This window comes from Panthera leo, chromosome E2, assembly GCF_018350215.1.
Source record: "Panthera leo isolate Ple1 chromosome E2, P.leo_Ple1_pat1.1, whole genome shotgun sequence".
Lineage (NCBI taxonomy): Eukaryota > Metazoa > Chordata > Mammalia > Carnivora > Felidae > Panthera > Panthera leo.
In genome coordinates, this window is record NC_056693.1 from 54,751,053 (window position 1) to 54,771,847 (window position 20,795).

The window sequence follows — 20,795 nt, forward strand, 5'->3', positions numbered from 1 at the left end:
GGAGCCAGGGCTGGTCCCTCCATCCAGCCTCCTTTCCAGACTCACTTGGTCAGTTGCTCAGCTGTCAGGGGTACCCAGGGGCACACGTGAGAAGTGCCAGGCCCTGAGAACACAAATTTCCATCCATCAGAGTCCCCCATTTTCTTGGGTCATCTGTCTCTTCCCTGCCTCCAAAGCTGCACGACTGTAGGGTCGCACCCCCAGACACTGGGCACTGGCTTGCACATGCGAGGGGTTCCACGTGTTGAGTGACTGCACAAATTCAGTCCCGAGGTGACCGTTGCACTGGCCACATTGCACGTGCTCAGTAGCCCACAGGAGGCTACCACGCAGGTGCAGAGCACTTCCCCCATCACGGAAAGTTCGGTGTGACAGTGCGGACCTAAGAGCCACTTGAGCCACACAGCCCTTCGTTAAGTCCCCTACCACCAAGAAAAGACGATCAAACAAAAGGCCATAAGACACAAGAAGGGTGTGTTTTTCTCCTGAGAGATGTTCTCGCTCAAAACCGAGTTGCCTGTGCTAATAAATAAAGCCTGGCGTTGTGGTTTCACAGGCTCCTGCAGAAGAGCGGTAACCTGGTGAGGTAGGGGGTGGGGACGGTACATGGGCAGCATTTGGCCTCAAGACGACAGTTGGAGAAGCCGTGCAGCCTGACACAGCGTCTCCGAGTCGGGGGCCAGGAAGGGGAGCGGCGGGCCGCTGTGTGGACGCTTCGCGGGACCAAGAGTGGTGCTGGGCAGGGGGTGCAGCTCGCCAGGGGACGGCGGCAGGGACAGTGGCCCTGGAGCAACCGGAAAAGCTTAAGTCACGTTGGCTGTCTCTGGTTTATGGAAACACGGGGAGGTGGGGGGTGTGAAAGGCACTGGAGGAGATTTGCTCCGGGCCTGGGGCCCAGACTGACCCACGTAGCAGCGAATTGTTACCGCCACTTTGCTTTTGCGGTGCAGCTTTCCCTTTGTGGGATTAAAGAGAACATCAAAATATTTTGACAGGCCTTTCCCAAGTGAGCCCGTGTGGATTTCTGCCCTCGACGCCCAGTGGGGCCGTAGGTGGCCTGGGGGCCCGCAGGGCGGGGTGGCAGCTGGCGGGCAGATTCCGAGACCCTGGTGGCGCCAGGTTCCGGTCCTGGCTCCTTTGTGCACAGCGCGCGTTCGCAGTGTGCGCGAGCCCTTCGGTGTGCACACCGGAGTGTGGCTCCGGCTGGAGGAGCTGGCAGAGTGCGGGGTGGAGGCCACCGTCCCCGGCGGTTGTGGGATTGAGTGCTGGGTGTGTCTCTTTAAAGCAGGGGTCCGTGACATGTCAGCACCTCTCTGGACCTGCCTCGTCTGTAGCATACGGATAAACAGGGGTAAACACGGCCCCCCTCCAGGGCTGCGGCATGGTCAAGTGGGAGAAGACGTGTCCTCGGCTTGGTGCTGGCCGCGTGCTAACCGCTCGAGGCGTGTTAACCAGGGGCACCCGTGCCTTTCCGTGCGCGAGGGGCTTCGCCAGGGCTGTGTTTGCGGGGCACACGTCCTTCCTTATCACCGGAAAAATATGCAGCAGACCGTCCCCCCTCCCCCAAAGGGGGAAACCACCCAGATGTCCCTCAGCTGCGAAGGAGTAAGCCAAACGTGGCCTGTCCCTTCAGCGGGACGTTATGCAGCCATAACTGATACATGCTGCGACGTGGGTGAACCTCCGGAACCTCCAGGGAAAAGAGCCAGCGAGAAGGGCCACGTGCTGCGTGATTGCACTGACGGGAAATGTCCACAAGAGGCCAAGCCGCGGGGACAGGTAGCAGACCAGCGGCCAGCAGCCCCGTGGGGGAGTGACCGCTTCATGGGTACGGAGTCTCCTTTCGGAGCGCTGAGAATGCCTCAGCACTGAACTAAGTGCCGTGAAGTTGCACGACACTGTGAATGTGCCAGCGGCCATTGCGTTGTACGTTTTAAAGTGGTTAGCGTTTGATTTTATATGAATTTTATCTCACTTCTAGAAAGCAGCAGGGGGAGGTGAGCTAAAACCCACTCCTCCGATCCGAGCCGTTCTGTGGTACTACCAGAGGTAACAGTGCCGTCATTATTACTGTTGTCGTTGTTGTTGACTCTCCAAACGGGCTGGAAGAGGCTTCCCTATCCTCTGACCTGACATCTGTCCTTTGAGTCCAGGGTGTGTGTCCAGGGGGCAGCGAGCAGCAGCAAACCCGTCCTCATTCCAGTGGGATGGTGCCATGTGGAGTCGGGCTGTGCAGAGAGGGATCTCCCTCCACGATGACTCAGGCAGCTTCCATGCAGGGAGAGGGGGACCTGTCTATAGTGTGGTTCACCCAGCAGGGTGCCAGGGCGCCAACCCCAGCCCCACCCCCACCCCCACCCCCACCCGTGGCAAACAGCCTGCTGTTCTCAGCCCGGGTCCCCCGGGGGGCAAGGTTTCCCAGCCTCCCACGTCCACCTGCCTCGGGAGTGAGCTCATGGAGGGTGTTTCCAGACCGGCTTCTCCTCTTGGGGTCTGGGAGCCTCTTCCCTGCTCCCCTTCCTGGGATTGGTGCTGGACACCTTCCCAACATATGCCTTGAGTCAGCCTGAGCCTCATCTTGGGGGTCGCAGACATCATGATTCACATTCGATTTTAGAGGAATCCCCATGGAAACCAGGCAGGTTTGGGTGGGAAGGAGCTGGCTCCCTGGGAAGCAGGGGGAGGTGCAGCCTGGGGGCCTCGGGGGGAGGGGCTGCTTCAGGGGAGTTTGGTCACCCCACTCCTTGCCTACTCTGACGTGGGAGGTCCGAGGGGGTTCCCAGTGTGGAATGTCAGCTCCGAGGGTCTTTGGTGACTAGGGGCCCTCACGAAGGCCCCTCCAGGCTCTGCTCTCCTGAGCCCAGATCCAGGCATCGAGGGGATGCTAGAGAAGCAGCTCATCTCAGAAACAGAAGCAGAAGGGGAGCGCTCTCCTCCTGGTCTGGCGGACACCAAGACCCCCAAGCTAGCCCCTCATCAGTCCCCAAGGGCAAAAGGACAGAGGCACCTCAACTCCCACGGGAGAGCAGCGTCCCCACGCGCCTGGACCCCTGTGTGCAGACTTCTGCGATCCCAGCCCCTGTGCGGCGCAGTCGGGCTGTGGGCACTTGGCCGGCCATGTGGTCCCCCTGAGCTCACCGGGATCAGAGCCTGGCTTTTCCAGGACCCAGCCGGGCTCGGGGCTCAGGACGAAGGCCCCCCCAGCCTTAGCCGGGGCTCCCCGGTTCTCTTTAATATCTCTTTAATGAGAGCAATTTGGCAATGACGTAAAATATGCTTTTACCCTTTGTCCCAGTAATTCCATTTCTGGGAATCTGGCCTAAGGAAATAATCCTAAATATAGGGTAGAAAAACACGTTTCACAAGGATGTTCATTGTGGAGTTGTTTATAGTGGCATAAAATGAAACAACCACACTGTCCATGGTGGTGGGGGGAGGTGGGATGCAGTGATAAAACAGTGGCCAAATGCTTTATAGCCACTAAATAATAGTTCTGGAAATCATTGTCCAGAATATACGATGTACATGTGATGGAACATTATGTTAAAAAGAAAAAAAAACAGGCAAGTCACAAGATTATATGTATTGTATGACTGGGGCTCTGTAAAAAAAAAAAAGGAAAAAAATCATGTATAAAAAATAATCAGGAGGATAATATAAAGGTAATATACCAAAGTGCTAATGAGTGGTCTTGACGTGATTTTATCTGAAAGATTTCATTCTATTCATCGGCTTCCAAATCATCTACAGTATTCACACATTGCCTTTCTTAGGTTTGACCTCTAATTTACTTTCAGTAAAATTCATCCTTTTAGGGTGTAGATTTGTGAGTTTTGACAAAGATACACAGTCAGGTAACCACCACCACCACCATCGAGATACAGACTATTTCCAGGGGCACCTGGGTGGCTCAGTCGGTTAAGCGTCCCATCTCTCGATTTCAACTCAGGTCATGATCTCACAGTTCATGAGTTCCAGCCCCGAGTTGGGTTCTGTGCAGACAGTGCAGAGCCTGGTTGGGAATCTCTCTCTTCTTGTGCCCCTCCTCCACTCACAATGCTCGCTCTCTCTCTCTCTCTCTCAACAATAAATAAATAAACTTAAAAAAAAAATTTTTTTTAATATTTCCATCACCCCACACAGCTCCCCGTGCCCCTTGGTAACTGGTCCCCACCCGCACCCTGGCCGCTGGAGAGCGCTAATCTGAGTTCAAGTTCCGTAGTTTTGCTCCTTCCGAGACGTCACGTACACAGAATCGTGCAGTATGGCCTCGCACTGTTTTACATGTAGAAACAACGGAGTCTGCTTGTTGTTCTCTTACATGTACCTTTCAGAGCTGGATTTCCCAGCTTCCCTCAAGTGGAGGGGAATTAAATTTTTCTTTTTTATCTGACTCAGCCTTTACCCCATGTAGGAATCTCCTGCACTGTAACTCAGATCATCGTGTTCAGATTACCAAGGAATTATCAGTTATCTGTGAAATCGCCCCAGCCGTGTGAAAGTACCCGGACGAAGGAGGCCCGTGGTCAGCACTGGCTCACACCTGAATCCCAAGAGAGCATTCAGGGACTCTCAGTCCCGATCCGTCCCCTTTCCCTCGTAAGCCCCCCTGGGCTCCTGCCGAGGCTCTGTCGTCGAAGACGATGCTAGCAATAACACGGCAGCAGTTAATTTCTGTCTGTGAACATTTTATCTTAGAACAGTTTGAGATGTACAGAAAAGTTACAAAGGCAGCACAGAGTTTCCATGGACCCCTAAGCCCGCTACCCCAGTTGTGAACATGTCCCAGAAACAGGATACATTTGTCACAACTAATGAGCCAGTAGTGATATGCTGTTATTAAAGCCCATGCTTTATTTGATTCCCTTCGTTTTTACCTAATGTCCGTCTTCTGTCCCAGGATCCCACTGGGGATCCCACAGTGCAAGGAGTGGTCCTCCTCCATAGACAGAGAATTCTCATGTCTGGGACAGTTGCTTGGACTTTGCTTGGTTTTGATGAGTACTGGTCAGGTGTTGTGAGGAACGTCCTTCAGTTGGGGTTTATCTGATCCTTTTGTCACCGTTAGACCAGAGGCATGGGTCTGGGGGAGAAAGAGCCTAGAGGTAAAGTTTATTGTTTCTCGCAGTACCTCATTTTACTGCGCTTTTTAGAATGTTCCAGATGCGGTGCTAAGCCTTGACAGACTGGGTCTCCTTAAAGGATTATTAGAAAATAATCCTGTCTAATAAATTCTCGTTTTACCATTGGCTGAAATGGACTCAGAGAGGTACAGTAACTTGCATGAAGCCACACAGTTAAGAGACTCGAACACAGGTCTCTCTGTACACATTTTGCTTTTAGCCAGTACTGTTTCGAACAGTGGGAAAGCAGAACGTCTGCTATTAAAAACCAGCATGTATTTATTTATACCCAACCTTTCCCCAAAAAGCCTGTGTTGTAACTTCTAATCAAGGCCACATTGAAGCAGCTGGAGCAGGGTCGTGAGAAAGGCAGACACAGGCAAGCCCCGCCTCCTGGACGTCGCACACGTCGGGAGTGGTCACCCCGCCCCGAGCGTGTGGTTGCCACGGGCTTGGTGCCACACGGGGCAGTGCGGAGCCTCGTCGTGTCCCAGGGTCCCCGGGGAGGCCGGTGGGAGGCAGAGGCTTCGAGGCCCATAGGTGCGCTTCTAAAGAAACGAGGCTGGCCGTTGGCTCGGTTTGGATCATCGAGTCCAGATATTCACGGAATGGGCGTTGCTATCTTTCTCTTGTTTGGTGTGGTCTGGCGGTTTTCCAGATGTGTTAGTGGCCATGGCTCAACCCGTGTCCTCTGGCCTCTGTATGTCTCAAGGGGTCAACGGCATGGAGTTTGGAGGCCGACCAGACCTCGTAAAGGGAGGGAGGTGGACTTGGGCCGCGACAGAAAGGCCTTTGGCGCATCTGGTACCCGGGTGCCATTGCTTCCGAAAGGAGATTTTTTTTTTTTCCTTTGTCAATTAAGTTTTAATTTTAAAATTTAATTCTTAAAATGATCCCCAGAAAGCATCTTCCCCAAGTATGTTCTGTGTCATGATTAGAAGCAATACATGGATGAACACTGTGTTATTTAGGAAAATAGTTCCTTCATTTAGAAGAAAATGACTACCCCCGTCTCAGTGCCAGGGTCTGTTTGGGCACTTGCAACGGAACAGGTGGAGATTTCTGCTCTTGTGCTGGAACACTAGCAGGGGAGACAGCACACAATAAATACTTGAACGTGGGTTCAGATAATAAGTGTCTAACCAATCCCCCGAGCCCCTGGTTGCACGGATATTCTCGGGACAAGATGTGCAGTCAGAGCTGAGTCATTGATGGCGGAATACCGAGAACGGAACAGTGCATGGGGCGCGGGCGCAGGCTGCAAGGTGAGGGGAGCCCGCACATCTGCACCACGGCAACTCTCCTGGTCAGACACAGAGGCTCCTGGGATTGGTGCTGAGGGGTGGGCTCTGTGCCTTTGGGGAAGGGCAGAAGGGATCTGACTGCCCCTCCCCCGCTGCCTCCCCTCCCCCCCCCCCACCGCCTCTGTTTGCTAGGGACCTGCTCTGGAGCCTCCAGGCTGTTTCTGCTTCTGTCCCCTCCTCCCGAGTCTCTTCCCCAAACAACACTCCGCCCCAGACCCCTGGCTGGGTCCACAGGACCCTCTGGGAGTGGCCTTCCTCCTTTGGGCAGTCTCCTCCCTGAACACGCCCAGCTTGTTCCCACGCCTGGGCCTTTGCACTGGCCACGAGCTCCGAGCTCCCGGGCGTACTTCTGCCCCACCTCTCAGGGGCACCGGGCCCCGCAGCTCTTAGCCCCTGTGAGCACACCCTCTTGGATTCTTGGTGCAGCACCTGCTGTTTATTTGTGTATTTGGTTTGTTATCTCTTTGCCCCCCTGGGCTCCTGTCTCATCCACTGCTGTATCTCCAGCACCCGGCATATGGGCCTATAACGTAATAGATGCCCAACGAATACATCAGATGAGTGAATGAGTAAACGAATGAATGAAAGAACGAATGTGTTGATCAACCTCTCTCCCTTCCTGAGCCCGGTGACCGGTCGTATCAGGGAGATTTGTCGCAGCCTGTGCCCTCAGCCCTCTCCACCACCACCACTGCATCTCAACTTGGGCAGACAGAAATGGAAACTTAAAACCTCGTGGCGGTCCTAAATCCTGATGGTAGAATGAACTCGTCGGGCCATGGATTTTACACTGCGCCCCCACTTGTGTGCAGCTCAGTGGGGAGTGGTTAGGGCCCCGATTCCTGAGTTGCCAGCTCGGTTCGGCCCTGGCCAGCCCCCGTCCCAGCTGGCCTACCTTGGGCAAGTCACGTGACACCTCCGGGTCCTCAGCGTGCGGTGGGATGGCCCTGGCACCTGCTCCACGGGGCCGTTGTGAGGATGGAAGGAGACCTCGCTTGGCGCGTGTCACGGCTGGGGACGCGTCAGCCGTCACGTTCTGCCTTCTCGGCTAAGCTACGCTTGCCTCTGGCTCTGCTGAAGTATGGCTTCCTGGCTTCCTGGGGTCAGGGTGGTAAGAGCGCTGCTGGTACCTGGTGGCCAGTGCATCCCCTTGGCTCCTGGTGCCTTCTGTCCGTGACAGGGGAGCTCCCTCACAGAGTAGTGAGCGGCTGTGAGTTTCTCTCTCCCTGCCCTCACCCCAGCATTGACCGACGAAAGCTGTTCCAGTTCTTCCTTTCGACACAAATTGTCGAGCCCTTGCCATGTGCCAGGCTCTGCGGAGAGAGGGCAGGGAGCAAGACAGACATGGGGCGGACCTTAGGGAGCTGCAGCCTGGCCAGGAGGCAGGCATCGGTAGATGACATATGGTAAACGTCCACAGTGATTCAGTGGGGTGCGCGGAGCGCCGAGGGCACAGGGAAGGATGTGGCCAGGTGGGCTTTAGGGTCTGGGGGGTAGCAGGCCCCCCAGAAGACCTGTGGAGCTGAGGCCTGGACAGTGGAGGAGGAGATGCCAGGGATGGGGCCACAACCGTTTGGGGACAAAGGGCAGGCTAACTGTGTGGTGCCACCGGGTGGGCCGTTGGGGAGGGCCGACAGAGAAGAGAAAGTGGGTGCGGCTGGAGGAAGGAGCCTGGCAGGGGTGGAGGGGCACGTGGCATTCGTGCTTGGGCCACCGGGAGCTGTGGAAGGACACTGAACAGGGAGTAGGGGGATACAGTTCGTCGACTTGGAATGTGGCCCTGGGTCTCGAGTGGGGAGTGCATATGTGGGTGGGGAGACAAGACCCGGAAATCGAAGGGGGTCTATGACTGCATTCTGGGCAGGAGAAGGCAGTGGCTTGCACACGGTGAGGGCTGGAGGGATCCAGGCTCTGCCCTGTGCTGGGCCCCGCGAACGCCCAGAGGAACAGGGCACAGGCTTTGCCCTTAAGGTGTCCCCAGTCTGGTCCCGACTCTACAGCTCCAAACACGGGGGCGAGTTTCCACTGCAGCCCCCTCCTGCCAGCTGGGATGCTAGGAAAGACGGAGTTCCTTTGGTCTCCAGAGTCGCCCCGTGTCTGTACCAACTCGGTTTGCCTGTTGTCAGAATGGGGGGTGGGGGGGTGGGAGGATGTTTTCTGGAACCTTCTTTGAGGCATGGATACTGTGCCTGATCTTGTAACCAATGTGTGCCTTCTCTCTTTCTTTTTCTTTTTTTCTTTTTGCTGCAGCCAACTGGGTACATGGAAAACTCGGTCTCCTACAGCGCTATTGAAGACGTTCAGCTGCTGTCCTGGGAGAATGCCCCGAAGTACTGTTTACAGCTCACAATCCCTGGGGGAACAGTCTTACTGCAGGTAGGAGAGACAAACATGAACAAGCAGTTTCCTCTGCCCCCTCCGCGCCCTCGCACTCCGCTTTCCCTCAGAGGAGACGGACAGCTCCCAGGAGGGAAGGTTATTTAGCTTAGGGCACATTCTTCTCCAGCATAAGAAAGGTATAAACCGTGGGGCCCTCTCTGGGAGAGGAGCAGGGAATGTGCACAGACCGAGCTCCTACCGCCTGCCTGTTGCAGCCCAGGAACCTTATGTCTTATGCTTTTCTTTCTCTCCACAAACCTGAGAAATGGGTCTTTTGATCTCCATTTTACAGATGAGGTAACTGAGGCGCAAAGGCATGTTTTTAGGACTTAGAAGGCTATAGTAAGCAACACGTGCCACCTTTTGCTCTACTTCGAGTGAGGAGGAGGTTCTTCTCGTCGGTCTCAGTCTTTTTTTTGTCCTTTGAGAGAGAGAGAGATTGGGAGCGTGCACACCACGAGCAGTAGACAGGGGCAGAGGGAGAGAGTCTTAATCAGGCTCCCCGCTCAGCCCAGAGCCTGATGCGGGACTCCCTCCCATGGCCCTGGGATCATGACCTGAGCCGAAACCAAAGGTCAACCGACTGAGCCCCCCAGAGCTGTCTCCTTGGAAAAGGGTGCATTTTGTGTGTATCGGTCAGGGCTGTTGTTTGGAAATGATACAAACATTCAAACTCTCTAAAGCAAAAAGAATTTGATGCTGTAATTGTGTTCAAGTAACTGGGAAGTCTAAGAGAGGCCTTCAGGCATAGCTTGATCCAGGAGTCAAGTGATAATAGTATTCAGGGACTCTCTCTGTCTCCATTTCCTGGTTCTCTTTCTGTGCATTGGCTTCATTGTCAGGGACGGTTTCTCCATGCATGAGAAAAATGGACTTTTTTTTTTTTAAGTTTATTTATTTATTTGAGAGAGAGCATACATGTGGATGCATGAGCAGGGGAGGGGCAGAGAGGGAAGGAGAGAGGATCCCAAGCAGGCTCCTCACTGCCAGCAGAGAGCCCGCCTCAGGGCTGCAACTCATGAACCGTGAGATCACGACCTGAGCCAAAATCGAGAGTCGGTTGCTTAACTGACTGAGCCCCCCAGGCACCCTGGGAAAGAGGGACTTCTATCCTTAAAAATGTGAGAGCCCATTTTCCTTCCAGTACCCTTCGGTAAAATCTCACAGAAGATTCTGACTGGCCCTGCTGTAGTCCCCTACATCCCAGGGATGGCCCCACCCTAGGTTACATACCCAGCCTTGACCATAGGGGGCTGTGTACTCTCATGGCCCTTCCAGGACCTTGTGGTCCGGGAGAGGTGGGTCCACCAGGCAAGGAATCGTGGCTGAAAAATTTGCAGCAGTGCATACATGCGACGTGTCCTGTGTCGTTTCGGGCAGAGCCGTCCCAGCCTCCGGCAGGGACCCCGAGTCCGAAAGTGCTCATCTAGAGAGAATTCATTCTCTTGTCTTTGGGAGAACAGGCCCTCCTTTTAGGAACATATTCTTTCTAACTCTGTCACTCCAGGGAGATCTGCCCTGAGCCTGAAGAGATGTTCCCTAAAACGCATTTCCAAAGCGGCCACTAGATTGTGTAACAACACTGAAGGCGAGAGGCACATGGTCTGGCCTCTGAGGAATGCTGAGCTCAACAAGCTGACTCGAACAGCTAATTCTTTAGAAAAATTGTCTTCTTTCCTGTCACCCCTTGGAGGACACCAGCACCACGGCCGCCCGTCTGTTTTCTTCTCGGTTCTGGCGCCCTCTGCACTGGGCTGTCTTTCTTCTACCTGCCCTCACCTTTTCCCTCCTCCCCACCCCCCAGCCCAGCCAGCAGAACTCTCCTGTCTGTCCTTCCGGCCCCTCTGACGGCTGCCATCTGGAGTCTGTGGGGGCGGCCACTTCCGGCCCCCTTGGGCTGGGACCTGAGCAGCGGCGGGACATTCGGGGGGCGGGGACAGTAATAGCATCCTGTGGAAAGCTGGAGAAGAGGGGTACAGAGAAAATCCTACTGACTCACAGAGCACCGAGCCGGCCTGCTCCCTGTGCTGGGGGAGGAAGGTAAATGAGCCCCTTGGCCCCATCCTCGAAGAGTTGTGGGGCTCTCTGGGGAGACCGAGCTCTAAACACGTGACTACAGAGATAACAGCTAAAATAGAGGCACATCCCGGAGGGCAGGGACTGACTCACTCGGCCTGGGGGGGACAGAGAAGGCTCCCCAGGGGTGGCGACCTTATAGTGGGGCATAGAGGGATGAGTAGGAGTGTGCCAGGATGGGGGGCACACACTCGGGGCAGAGGGAATGCGGGTGCAAAGCATGAATGTGAGAGAGGGGGCGTTTGCTGCCCTGGAAGAGAGGGGGAGGCAGGTTCAGGGCCCTGTGGATGATGTCCAGAGCTCTTGGGTCACAGCCAGACTCTATGGGTCTTATTAGCCGAGTGAAGAAGCCAAGGCTATGTTCCGAGGGCAATGGGGAGCCGTGGAAAGCTCTTACGGGTTGGAAGGGACAGTAGAGGGATCAGTCTAGTTGCAGGACAGAGAGGGAGCACCAGAGGGAGGCAGGAGGGAGGGAAACCTTGAAGTAGTCCAGCTAGAGTGGGGAGGGCCCTGAGCCCCAATCTCCTGGGCTGTATAGTGGCTGCTGCTTGGCCGGCAGGAGGGTCGCATTGTTCCTGGGGCTGGAGGGGCCGGCGTCCCCCCAAGGAAGGCCCGAATGCCGCTCACCCAGGCGTGGAGGGGCAGGGAGGCTTAGAGGGATGTGGGTTGCTGGGCAGTGGAATGTCCCTTTAACCCCGGCCGTGGCTGCGGGCCGGCGGTTATGACTCGCCTGGCTGGGGCTGCGTCCGGCCGTGGCCTCGCGTCAGAGCTCCCCCTGCCGAGCCGACAGGCGGGCCTGCGCCGGCACCCCCCTTGCTCGCTGCACCCCCCCAGCTCCGGTGGACAGAGGCTGGAGCAGGAGAGCGGCACTCACACACGGCCCTCCACCCCATTACTCAGGGAGCCCAGGTGGGTGCAACCCCCCCCCCCCCACCTCACCCTCTCCCTCCGCCGTTTCCACCAGCTTCCACCTCGCTTCCTTCTCATCATCGCCCTCCTCCCTCCCCTCCACGATTCACGGGTCGTGTGTGGCCGCCTTGTTACATAAGTGGGTTCCGAGTCATCTTGGAGATGGCCTTTGGGCTGGAAGGTACCTGACGCCCCAGGGTGGCGCTGCTCGCGTGCTGTCGACGGTGTCCGCGGGACCCTTCTTTGGGTTTGTCCTGGTTTGTGGGATGGGACCCGGAGCTGTGGCACGACTGAGCAGTCCTCCCTGCCGTGCGTGCAGGAAGGACCAGGACGCAGCCTGCCGTGCTCAGGGGGCAAGGCCGCCTGGAGCAGCTTCGTCTGGGTCTGGGCGCCCCTGGCCGCAGGGCAGGCAGAGGGTGAAATGCCCCCCCCAGGGGTGCCTCCCGCCGGCAGCCACTAGCCACACTGGGTTGTCTGCATTTTAATTTACTGAATCAAGTTGAGAATGCAGATCATGGTCCACTGGCCACATTTCGAGCGCTCGGTAGCACACGGACCTAGCGGCTGCTGCTTGGACGGTGCAGACAGCGACCGTTTCCGTCATCGCAGAATGATGGAAGTGCTGCACGGGGCTGGACCCTGGAACTTCTCGTTGCGGCCCCGTGTTCCACGCACCGCCTCCCTGCCAGAGGAAGTAACCTCACAAGGCTGGAGGCTCTGGCCTGTTCCAGCAGCTCTGAAGAGGGTCACGTCCTGCTTCATGTGCACGGCTGTTCTCTCCCGCGGGGTGATGTTGGGGTTGCAGGGGTCCCCACCCTCGCCTGCCAGGCTCTCGCTCTCGGTCTCCCTTTCGGGTTCTCGTACCCACGTGAATCTGTTTTCCTCTGTCTCTCTCTGACACTTCCTCTTCTCCCCGTGTCTCCCTCTCTCTCGCTATATTTCACTCTCTGCTTCTCTTATAGTTTTTTTTTTTTTGTTTTTTTTGTTTTTTTTTTCCTGATGTCTTTCTCCATCCCAAGCCTCTCTCCACCCCAGGCCCTTCTCTCCGTGCATCTTGACTTCACTGCCTCTGTGTCTCCTCCTCCCTCTGTTCCTCCCTCTCCAACCTCCATCTCTCTCCCAGGGACCTCCTGACAAAGCTGCTTTGTTAGAATTTGAATCGCTGCCTCACTCAGACCTCTGGGAGCTGACCTATCCGAGTTCAGGGAAGGTTAAGAGACGATCTCTGGCAACCGTGCCTTCTCCCAGCGCAGAGAGCCCGAGCGATGTGCCAGCAGGTCGAATCCCCAGACAAAGGCACCAGCCTCCCAGCCTTGTCCACTTGGTGTCTTTCTGGAAGCTTTGTGTTTTTCAGCATGAGCTCCCTAATGCCATGTTATTAGAATCCCCGGGTGCAGAAAGGGCCTATTTATCTTCTTTCCCCCCTTAATGCCCTTTGTGCTGATGTTTCATTGTGAGGAAGTAACTACATAAGAACATAAACGGTGCAATGAAAGCGTCCAGGGCGGGGGGGCTCCTTGCCGGCCTGTGGGGTGGGGTAGCCAGCATTAAAGAGCCCTGTGGCGCCCATCATCTGGGGATTTCTGCCTTGCAGTTGGGTTTCTGCCCATCCGTGAGAAGTAGACAGGAGCCCCCTGCTCCTAAAACAGGGTCCAGGCGGAACCAGAACAAAGAGACCCTCGTCTCCCGATGGTCTCAGAGACCGGCTCTTCTCCCAAGAGGATCTCCAGAGGCCAGGCGTCAGGGGCAGGGACAGGGTGGGTTCCCTTCTTACTGGAAGCCAGTGAGAAAGAGCTTTCCGGTCTGAAAAGCACGTGCTGTTTTTTCCCTAAGAAGTTGGGCCAGGAAGGAGAACTTGGGAACAGTCACCCACAGTGCACCCTTGGCTGTTTTTCTCACCTCTCGAGACAATACAACAATGAGAGAGAACTTGGCAACTTTCGAAGAGGAAATTAGGCAGAATTTGCCTGGAACGAGGCCCTTCCAGTATTAGAAAGATTTATCGCTAGGAGAAATTAGCGCTGGCCTGAGCAGGCCTGCCTGCCTCCAGGGGCTCTTTCCCATGCTTGAATCCAGTGACCGCCCCCCCCCCCCCCCCCCCCGCCCCAGGACTCTGAGCTGTACCCTGCGTCCCACGGCGCCAAGTTGTCCTGGCTCAGCTGCCCATACAGCAGTATAGAAACCCTGTGCAGAAACTCACCCTTTCCTCCGGGCCATGTACAGCCCAGTCCAGAGTGGACCTCTCCTTTCCATTGGGAGGCACTTAGAGGTGATATGTCGGGATCCCGGACATCCCCCCGCCCCGCGCCCCGAGCAGCGTCCGTCCTTCTTCGAAACCAGACAAACCAGAAGAAGGAGCAGTTCGTGGCCCAACCTCTCCGGCTCCATCAGTGAGAGATGTGCCGCCCCTCTTCGGGAGGAAAGTTCTGGCCCCTTCTCTTGTTTGCGACATGGGGATTGGAACCCGAGCCGAGTCCTTCCTCCCCCCTTTCACCAGGCACAATGCCTTCAGATTCCCCAGCCCAGTTCCTGCAAGCCTGCTGGAGCCCAGACACGTGGCTCTCCTGTTGGGGGCGGGCAGCCTGTGCGGCCTTGGACAAGCAGCAGTAACCTCTCCAGGGCACTGCTCTTGTCTGTGAGCTGGAGTCGTAGGACCTGCCTCCTGGGCTGTTGTGAGGACCAGCCTTACTACACGTAAAATACTTAGCACTGTGCCTGGTCATAGGAGGTTTTCGGGGAAGACCGCCGTGACTCTTTTTTAGTCCCGATCGGATACACCTTGGGGAAGAGACGGGATCAAGACTGAGTAGTTCTTTAGAAGCGTGACTGCACATGAGATTTTTCTTCCAACGAGCAGGACGGGTGATGCTTCACCCATCCATCTAACTCTCCACCCACCCAGTCCATTTATGTATCTGTCTGTCCACCCGTCTACCCATCCGTCATCCATGCATCCACGTGTCCATCCAGTCATCCATTCAACATCCCAGCCAACCTTTCATCTAAGAGACATTTCTCTGGGTTTTGCGGACGCAGTAGTGACTAAATCAGACATGGTTGCTGACCTCATGGAGCTCACGGCCTGGCGAGAGAGAAGAACGATGAGATCAGCACTTGCAGGGCAGGGTAGGGCAGTTAGATGAGCTTCCACCGCCTGAGGTGGTCCGGGATGGCGAGGGAAAGGGAAAGCGCTGAAAGGAATTCGGGGCAGAACTGAAGGGTGAGTAGCGCAGCAGGCCCTGAGGGAGGAGGAAGGCAGAGTGTTCCCGGGAGGATGTATGTCCGGTGTGAAAGCTACATGAAAAGCGAAGCAAGCCGGCTCATGCTCGGTTATGCTGCCGTGGCAAAGCAGCCCCAGCTTCTCAGTGGCTCAAAACAGCAAAGGGTTTTTTCTCACTCAGGCCACGTGTCCGTTGTGGGTCAGCGGGGAATACTGCTCACGGAGCCGGTACCGTCTGGCATGTTCCTGGTTTTACCGCGGCAAGGGGAAGGGACCCTGCTAAGTAGCGTGCTGGCTCGTAGAGGCTCCACTGGAAGCGACGCAGGTCACATCCACTCACGCTTGGTTGGCCACGGCCAGCCCCGTGGCTTCGAGTACCTGCCACGTGCTGGGAGGAGAGCTGGACACTTTGCGGGAGGATGCTGATAAGACCACAGCAAGTCTGGGCCTCAGTTTGCTCATCAGAAGCGTGGCAGGAAGGGATGGGCTGGGCTAGAATTGGGTCCCTAACCTACGGCCCCTGGTGTCTTCCAAAACTGCCTCTGTGTGTGTGTGTGTGTGTGTGTGTGTGTGTGTGTGTGTGTCTGTGGGTATCTTTGCGTGCACCTGCATGTGTGTGCAGTGGACACATGTGCACTGTACTTGGGTGTGATTCTGCAGCTTGTTTCAGGTTCTCAAAGGGATTCAGATTCCCATAAATCCCCCCAAAAACCAAGAACTCCTGAATGGGTGATCCTTGAAATCCCTTTGAGCCTCCAGTTCAAAGAGCCTCATTTGTTACGATGGACGAACGTAGTCACGGCCTCTGTCTTCCTCCAAAGTGCAGCCAGCCCAGAGGGCACAGCGAGGGCTGTGGCCACCTCTCCTCCCGGTCGCGCTGGGGAATGATGAGCCCAGCGGGTGGGGTGGGGGACGTCTGCTGTCTCTGCCTCCCTGGAGTGGAGGCAGGGAACCGGATGGCACCTCCAGCATTTGCCCCCGTGTCATGAGTCCACTCGGCGAACTTGGTGACCCCGGCTTCACCGGGGAGGTAGCAGTTAATCCGACGGGACTCTGTCTCCTTTCCCAGTCCCGTGGGCGGGATGGGGCTCTGAGAGTGGCGGGAAGGAGGGCGGGGAGCGTGGTCCCAGCCAAAGTGCTGGAGGGGGCGAGGGGTGCAGAGGACAGAGAAGGGGCGCGTGCCACACAAGCTGTAGCAGCGAGGGCGATGGTGTGGTCAGGGGTCGGGCTGGGTCAGCTCCCAGGCGGGTGGCAGGGCCCTCCCACCTGCTCGGAGCCTCCGTGCCTCGCCTCAGAGTGAGGTGTGCAGAGCAGTTTGCTCGGTGCCTGGTAGGTGACATCAGCCGGGGTTCCTCAGTTCAGCCCCGTGCCTTGGGGAGGCAGGCTCCCCGGGTCCACGGTACAGGCGGGGTGGTCCAGGGTCACACAGCTGTTTTCAGCTGGGATCCACCAACTGCTCCACTGAACCCACACGTGCGTTCTTTCCAGAACGTGACTCTGACCTCCTCCAGTTGAGATGCTCACGGGATGATGGAGGCAGCTGGGAAGCTGGGTGTGGGCAGGCGCGGGGGCTCTCCCACGTGAGGAGGGTCTTGGAACATGCAGGGGTTCTGCCGGAAAGGTCAGGCCGAGAGGGGAGGTGAGCAGGGCAGGTGAGATGGGGTTATGTCGCTGAAGGAACCTTCTTCCCCTTCTAGACCGCAAGGCTGCTGTCAAACAGGACACAGCAGACCCAACGGAGACCTGGGGACGCGGCCCCAGGCACCAGGGCAGGGGAGGAAACGTGCACAGCCATCTCTGCTTAGCAGCAGGCCGGGCACATCGAGGTGGAGGTCGAGGTCGGGCAGAGCCAGACCACCTGGGGGGTGGGAGGAGGGCTCGTGGTGGAAGCAGGGGAAGCTGCCGCTCCGGGGCTGGCCAGCGCCTTCTGGAGGAACAGCTGGAGAGAAAATGCTTTGGAACATGCATTTTTGAGAAGGAACAAGTGTCCAGTGGTGCCTTGTGGGTCAGTCTTGGATGTAAGCAAGCAAGATGGACTCAGGCCGTCTCCAGCAGAAAAGGAATATACTGGAAGGATTGACGGGAGCCTGGAGAACAGGCTGAGGCAGGTGGTAGCACCGTGCCCCGCCCAGCCTAGGGTTGCCCTTTAGCGGAAGACACCCCTCTGTCTCATAATGAATTCTTAACCCCTTCATCCCCACATTGCTTGGCTCAAGACCCAGAGTCCTGGGCAGGGGCTTCTGACTGACGCGACTGACGCGGCCTGGATCACCTGCTCCTCACAGTCAACCAAGGGAGGGGCGCCCCCCCCCCCCCCACCTTAAAAATCCGCAACAGGAGCTTGCGTGCTGGGGTGGTTCCCAGAATGGGAAGGGCTGGGCCTGGTCACGGGGAGACCAGGTCTGCGTTCGATTCGGCGGCCGAGGCACAGAAAGGGAGTCACTGTCTAGGGCTTCCTACCACTGCTGTGCTTTCTCACCTCCTGCTTTGTGTGCGTGTTCATTCATTCTTGTGCAGCCGGCCTGCAGTGGTACCCGGTACTGCTAATCAGCACGGGGGATTTGGGCCTAAGGCTCTGCCCTCAGGGCACCTGGGTGGCTCAGTTGGTTGAGCATCTGGCTCTCGATTTTGGCCCAGGTCATGATCCCAGGGTCGTGGGATGGAGCCCGAAGTCGGGCCCTGTGCTGAGTGTGGAGTCTGCTTGAGATTCTCCTTCTCAGAGACTCACTGTCTCTCTCTCTCTCTCTCCCCCACACACACACACCGCTCTCCCTCAAAATAAAAAAAAAAATTTTAAAAAGGACTCTGCCCTCAAGGAGCTCATTCACTTGGTCATTCAGTCCAACCAGTGACACCTTATGGGCATTGCCCGGTCCCACTGTGCACCCCCAGGACCAACAGAGCAGCCCCTCTGAGCACTAACTAGCCATACCTCCCACACCGGTTTTCTACTGCTGCTGTCACGCATTAGCGGTTCAGACAACACAAATTTAGTACTTGTTGTTTCTAGTTCTGGAGGCCAGAAGTCCAGCACGGGGCCCACTGGGCCAAAATCAAGGTGTCGGCAGGGCTAGAGCCTTGCGGAAGCTCTTGGGAGAATAGCTTTCCGTGCCTTTTCCAGCTTCAGGGGCTGTCTGTGTCCCTTAGCTTGTGGCCGCATCCCTCCAACCTCTGTTTCTGTCTCTTCTCTCTGACCTCCAGCCTCCCTCTTGTAAGGACCTTTCTGATGACATTGACTCGCCCAGAGAACGCAGAATGACCTCCCCATTTGAAGGTCCTTAACTTCCTCAAATCTTAGCAAAGCCCATTTGCCACCTAAGGTGAGGCCTTCGCAAGGACAAGCATGTGGACCATCTCTGGGGGTCCTGTATTTGGCCTCCCGCACCTGCCCCTCTCTCTGGCCAACTTGGGTGTGTTAAAAAGCCCAGAGATGGTTGTGGACTGGGCGTGTGCCGGGTAGGCTCACACCGGCCGGGACCAGCCCCTGAGAGCGGATCCGACGCGTCTCTTCCCAACTGTGGTCCAGGGATTTCCCTCCTCGTGGCGTGGAAGCAGCCACAGTGGGATCGTTTACAGCACAGAAGGTGGCACATGCTGTGATCAGGGCTTTTCTATTCTGCAAGCCTGTTGTTCCACGTTTATCAGCATCCCACAGGCCGTGGCTGCACGGATCCTGATCGGTGCTGTTTGTAAAGTGTCTACACGTGCCAGGCGCTGAGCTAAGTAAGGGTTTTGCGTGGATTATCTCATTGTTGGGGATCTTTTGCGTCGCTCTCCCTGAGCATGGGGTGTATTTTTTCATCCTAATGAACAAGAAGTGTCACAAGACCACAGAGCTAGGTCAGCACGGATGGGAGGTGAGTCAGCCACAGACCCTCCGGGGTGCTGCTGGTCCCGTGAGACTCCCCTTCGGCCACCACCTCCCCCCCAGTCAGGTGACAAAGGCTCTGTGTCTTCAGGGAACTTGAACCCAGGTCTCTTGGAGACTCGGCCACCGCAGAGGTCCCTGAATCACACGGAAGGTGTCCCCCCGCCCACTCCCACTCAGGGCACAGATGCCAACTTGCCTTGTATCCACAGGCTGGTATCAGTCTGCCAGTCTCTGAGTTTGCACACGGAGACCTGGTACCCTTACCCTCCCGCACTGGCCACGGAACAGGTTCGTTTATTCAAGCCCAGAGATTTCCCCAAACTGTGCCGTGGGAGAGCGGCTGATGCCCCATTGAGGATCTGGGTAGGGTACCTGGATCCCCTTGACAGAGGGTGACCCGAAGTTGTACACGCTTGTGCGTGTGTGTGTGTGTGTGTGTGTGTGTGTCCATGCAGGCTGGGAACAGAAGTTGGACTTTCATACTTGGAAAGAAGCTCCAGCCTTTGCGAGAGTCCCGGGACCATGAAAGTCAGGGTCAACTTAGAACAGAGGGCTGCGGGGTCAGGCGAGAACAGACACTGCATTTCTGCCCTTAGGGATGGTGACTGGAAAACTTGGAATGCCAGAAACTCTGTGGTTTACAGCATGAGTCAGACTGCCTGGGTTCAAGTCCTGGTCCCACACCTACTCCCTGTGAGCCTGTGGGAACGTTCTTAACCTCCCTGAGCCTCAGTTTCCTCGTTTGTACCGTAGGGGTGACGATGCTGACGGTCCCGACTTCCCAGGGTAGACTGGCCAGGACCAAACAAGCCAGTCCACGCATAGACCTTAGCGCTGTGTCTGGTGCACATTAAATGAACCATAAATATTGCTGTTATCACCCAGAGCCGTGCTGGAACCGGGGGTGAGAGCCCCAGCAGCGTGACAACTGCAGGGCCTTCCTCGGGCCACGATTCACTTGAGAGGGATCAGTGATGACAGTAACGACAGAGGCGGTGTTTCTGTGTGAGCACGTACTATGTGCTAGGCCCGATTCTGTGCACCTTACAGGAATCCTTCCCAATCCCCACAGCATTCCTGCAAGATAGGGCTAGTGGCCCTGTTTTACGGAGAAGAAAATCCAGGCCCAGTTGCCAAGGTCTGCGAACGAGGGTGGTGCACGTCTGGGAAGATTTTGCTCCCTGCACAGTGATTTTTAACTCGAGTCCCCCTGAGTTCAAGGCCGGGCGCTCTCTCCCATGACTTTCTGCGGTTGGCAAGAGGTTCATAAACCCACAGGCTCTGAAGCCAGCCTGCCTGGGTTTGAATGTACTTAGTTGTTGTGAGACATCAGAGACTCAGTTTCTCCCGCTGTGAAATGGGCGTAGTGTTAGCCACCTCACAGGGCTGTTGTGAGGCCTGATGACAGAACACGTGAATAACAGGCGCCAGGCGCCTGGAGCAGTGCCTGGTGGAAAGGAGGCACCTGATCTGCTCCTACCACCGTGCCTCTCTCCGCTCGCCCCGGCCCCTCCCGTGATCCTAATGAAGTCAAGATACGTGTGCAGTGAAAGCTCTTCAAGCAGCCGGTGTCTGGAGTCCCTTATACCCAGCAAATTATAAGCACGCAGCGGCAGTGATGACTCATTTCAGAAAAGTCCCCCCGGTTGCCACTTCTGTTTCGGTTTTTGCGCCCGAAAGGTTCAGCTGGGTGGGTCCCTGTGCTCGGGCCGCAGGGCAGACTCTGCTGGACGGGGCGGCCTGGGGCCCGCGCAGTAGTGCCCTGACATGCTGCAAGCCGGTGACCGGACCTTGCTGTCCTGTTCTTGTCGTTGCAGGCTGCCAACAGCTACCTGCGAGACCAGTGGTTCCATTCTCTGCAGTGGAAGGTAAGTCCTGACTCGGTGGCTGCTTTCGGGCGGCCGCCTCGTCTC

General features: G+C 56.4%; 1 protein-coding gene across 1 annotated transcript in view; it reads left to right on the forward strand.

Moving 5' to 3' along the window:
- Positions 1-20,795, forward strand: part of LOC122209155 (c-Maf inducing protein) — a 230,939-nt gene that overhangs the window by 132,952 nt on the left and 77,192 nt on the right. Inside the window, exons 2-3 of the mRNA XM_042920864.1 lie at positions 8,678-8,803; positions 20,700-20,750. Coding sequence (XP_042776798.1) covers positions 8,678-8,803; positions 20,700-20,750 — 177 coding nt within the window. The remainder of the gene's footprint in view (positions 1-8,677; positions 8,804-20,699; positions 20,751-20,795) is intronic.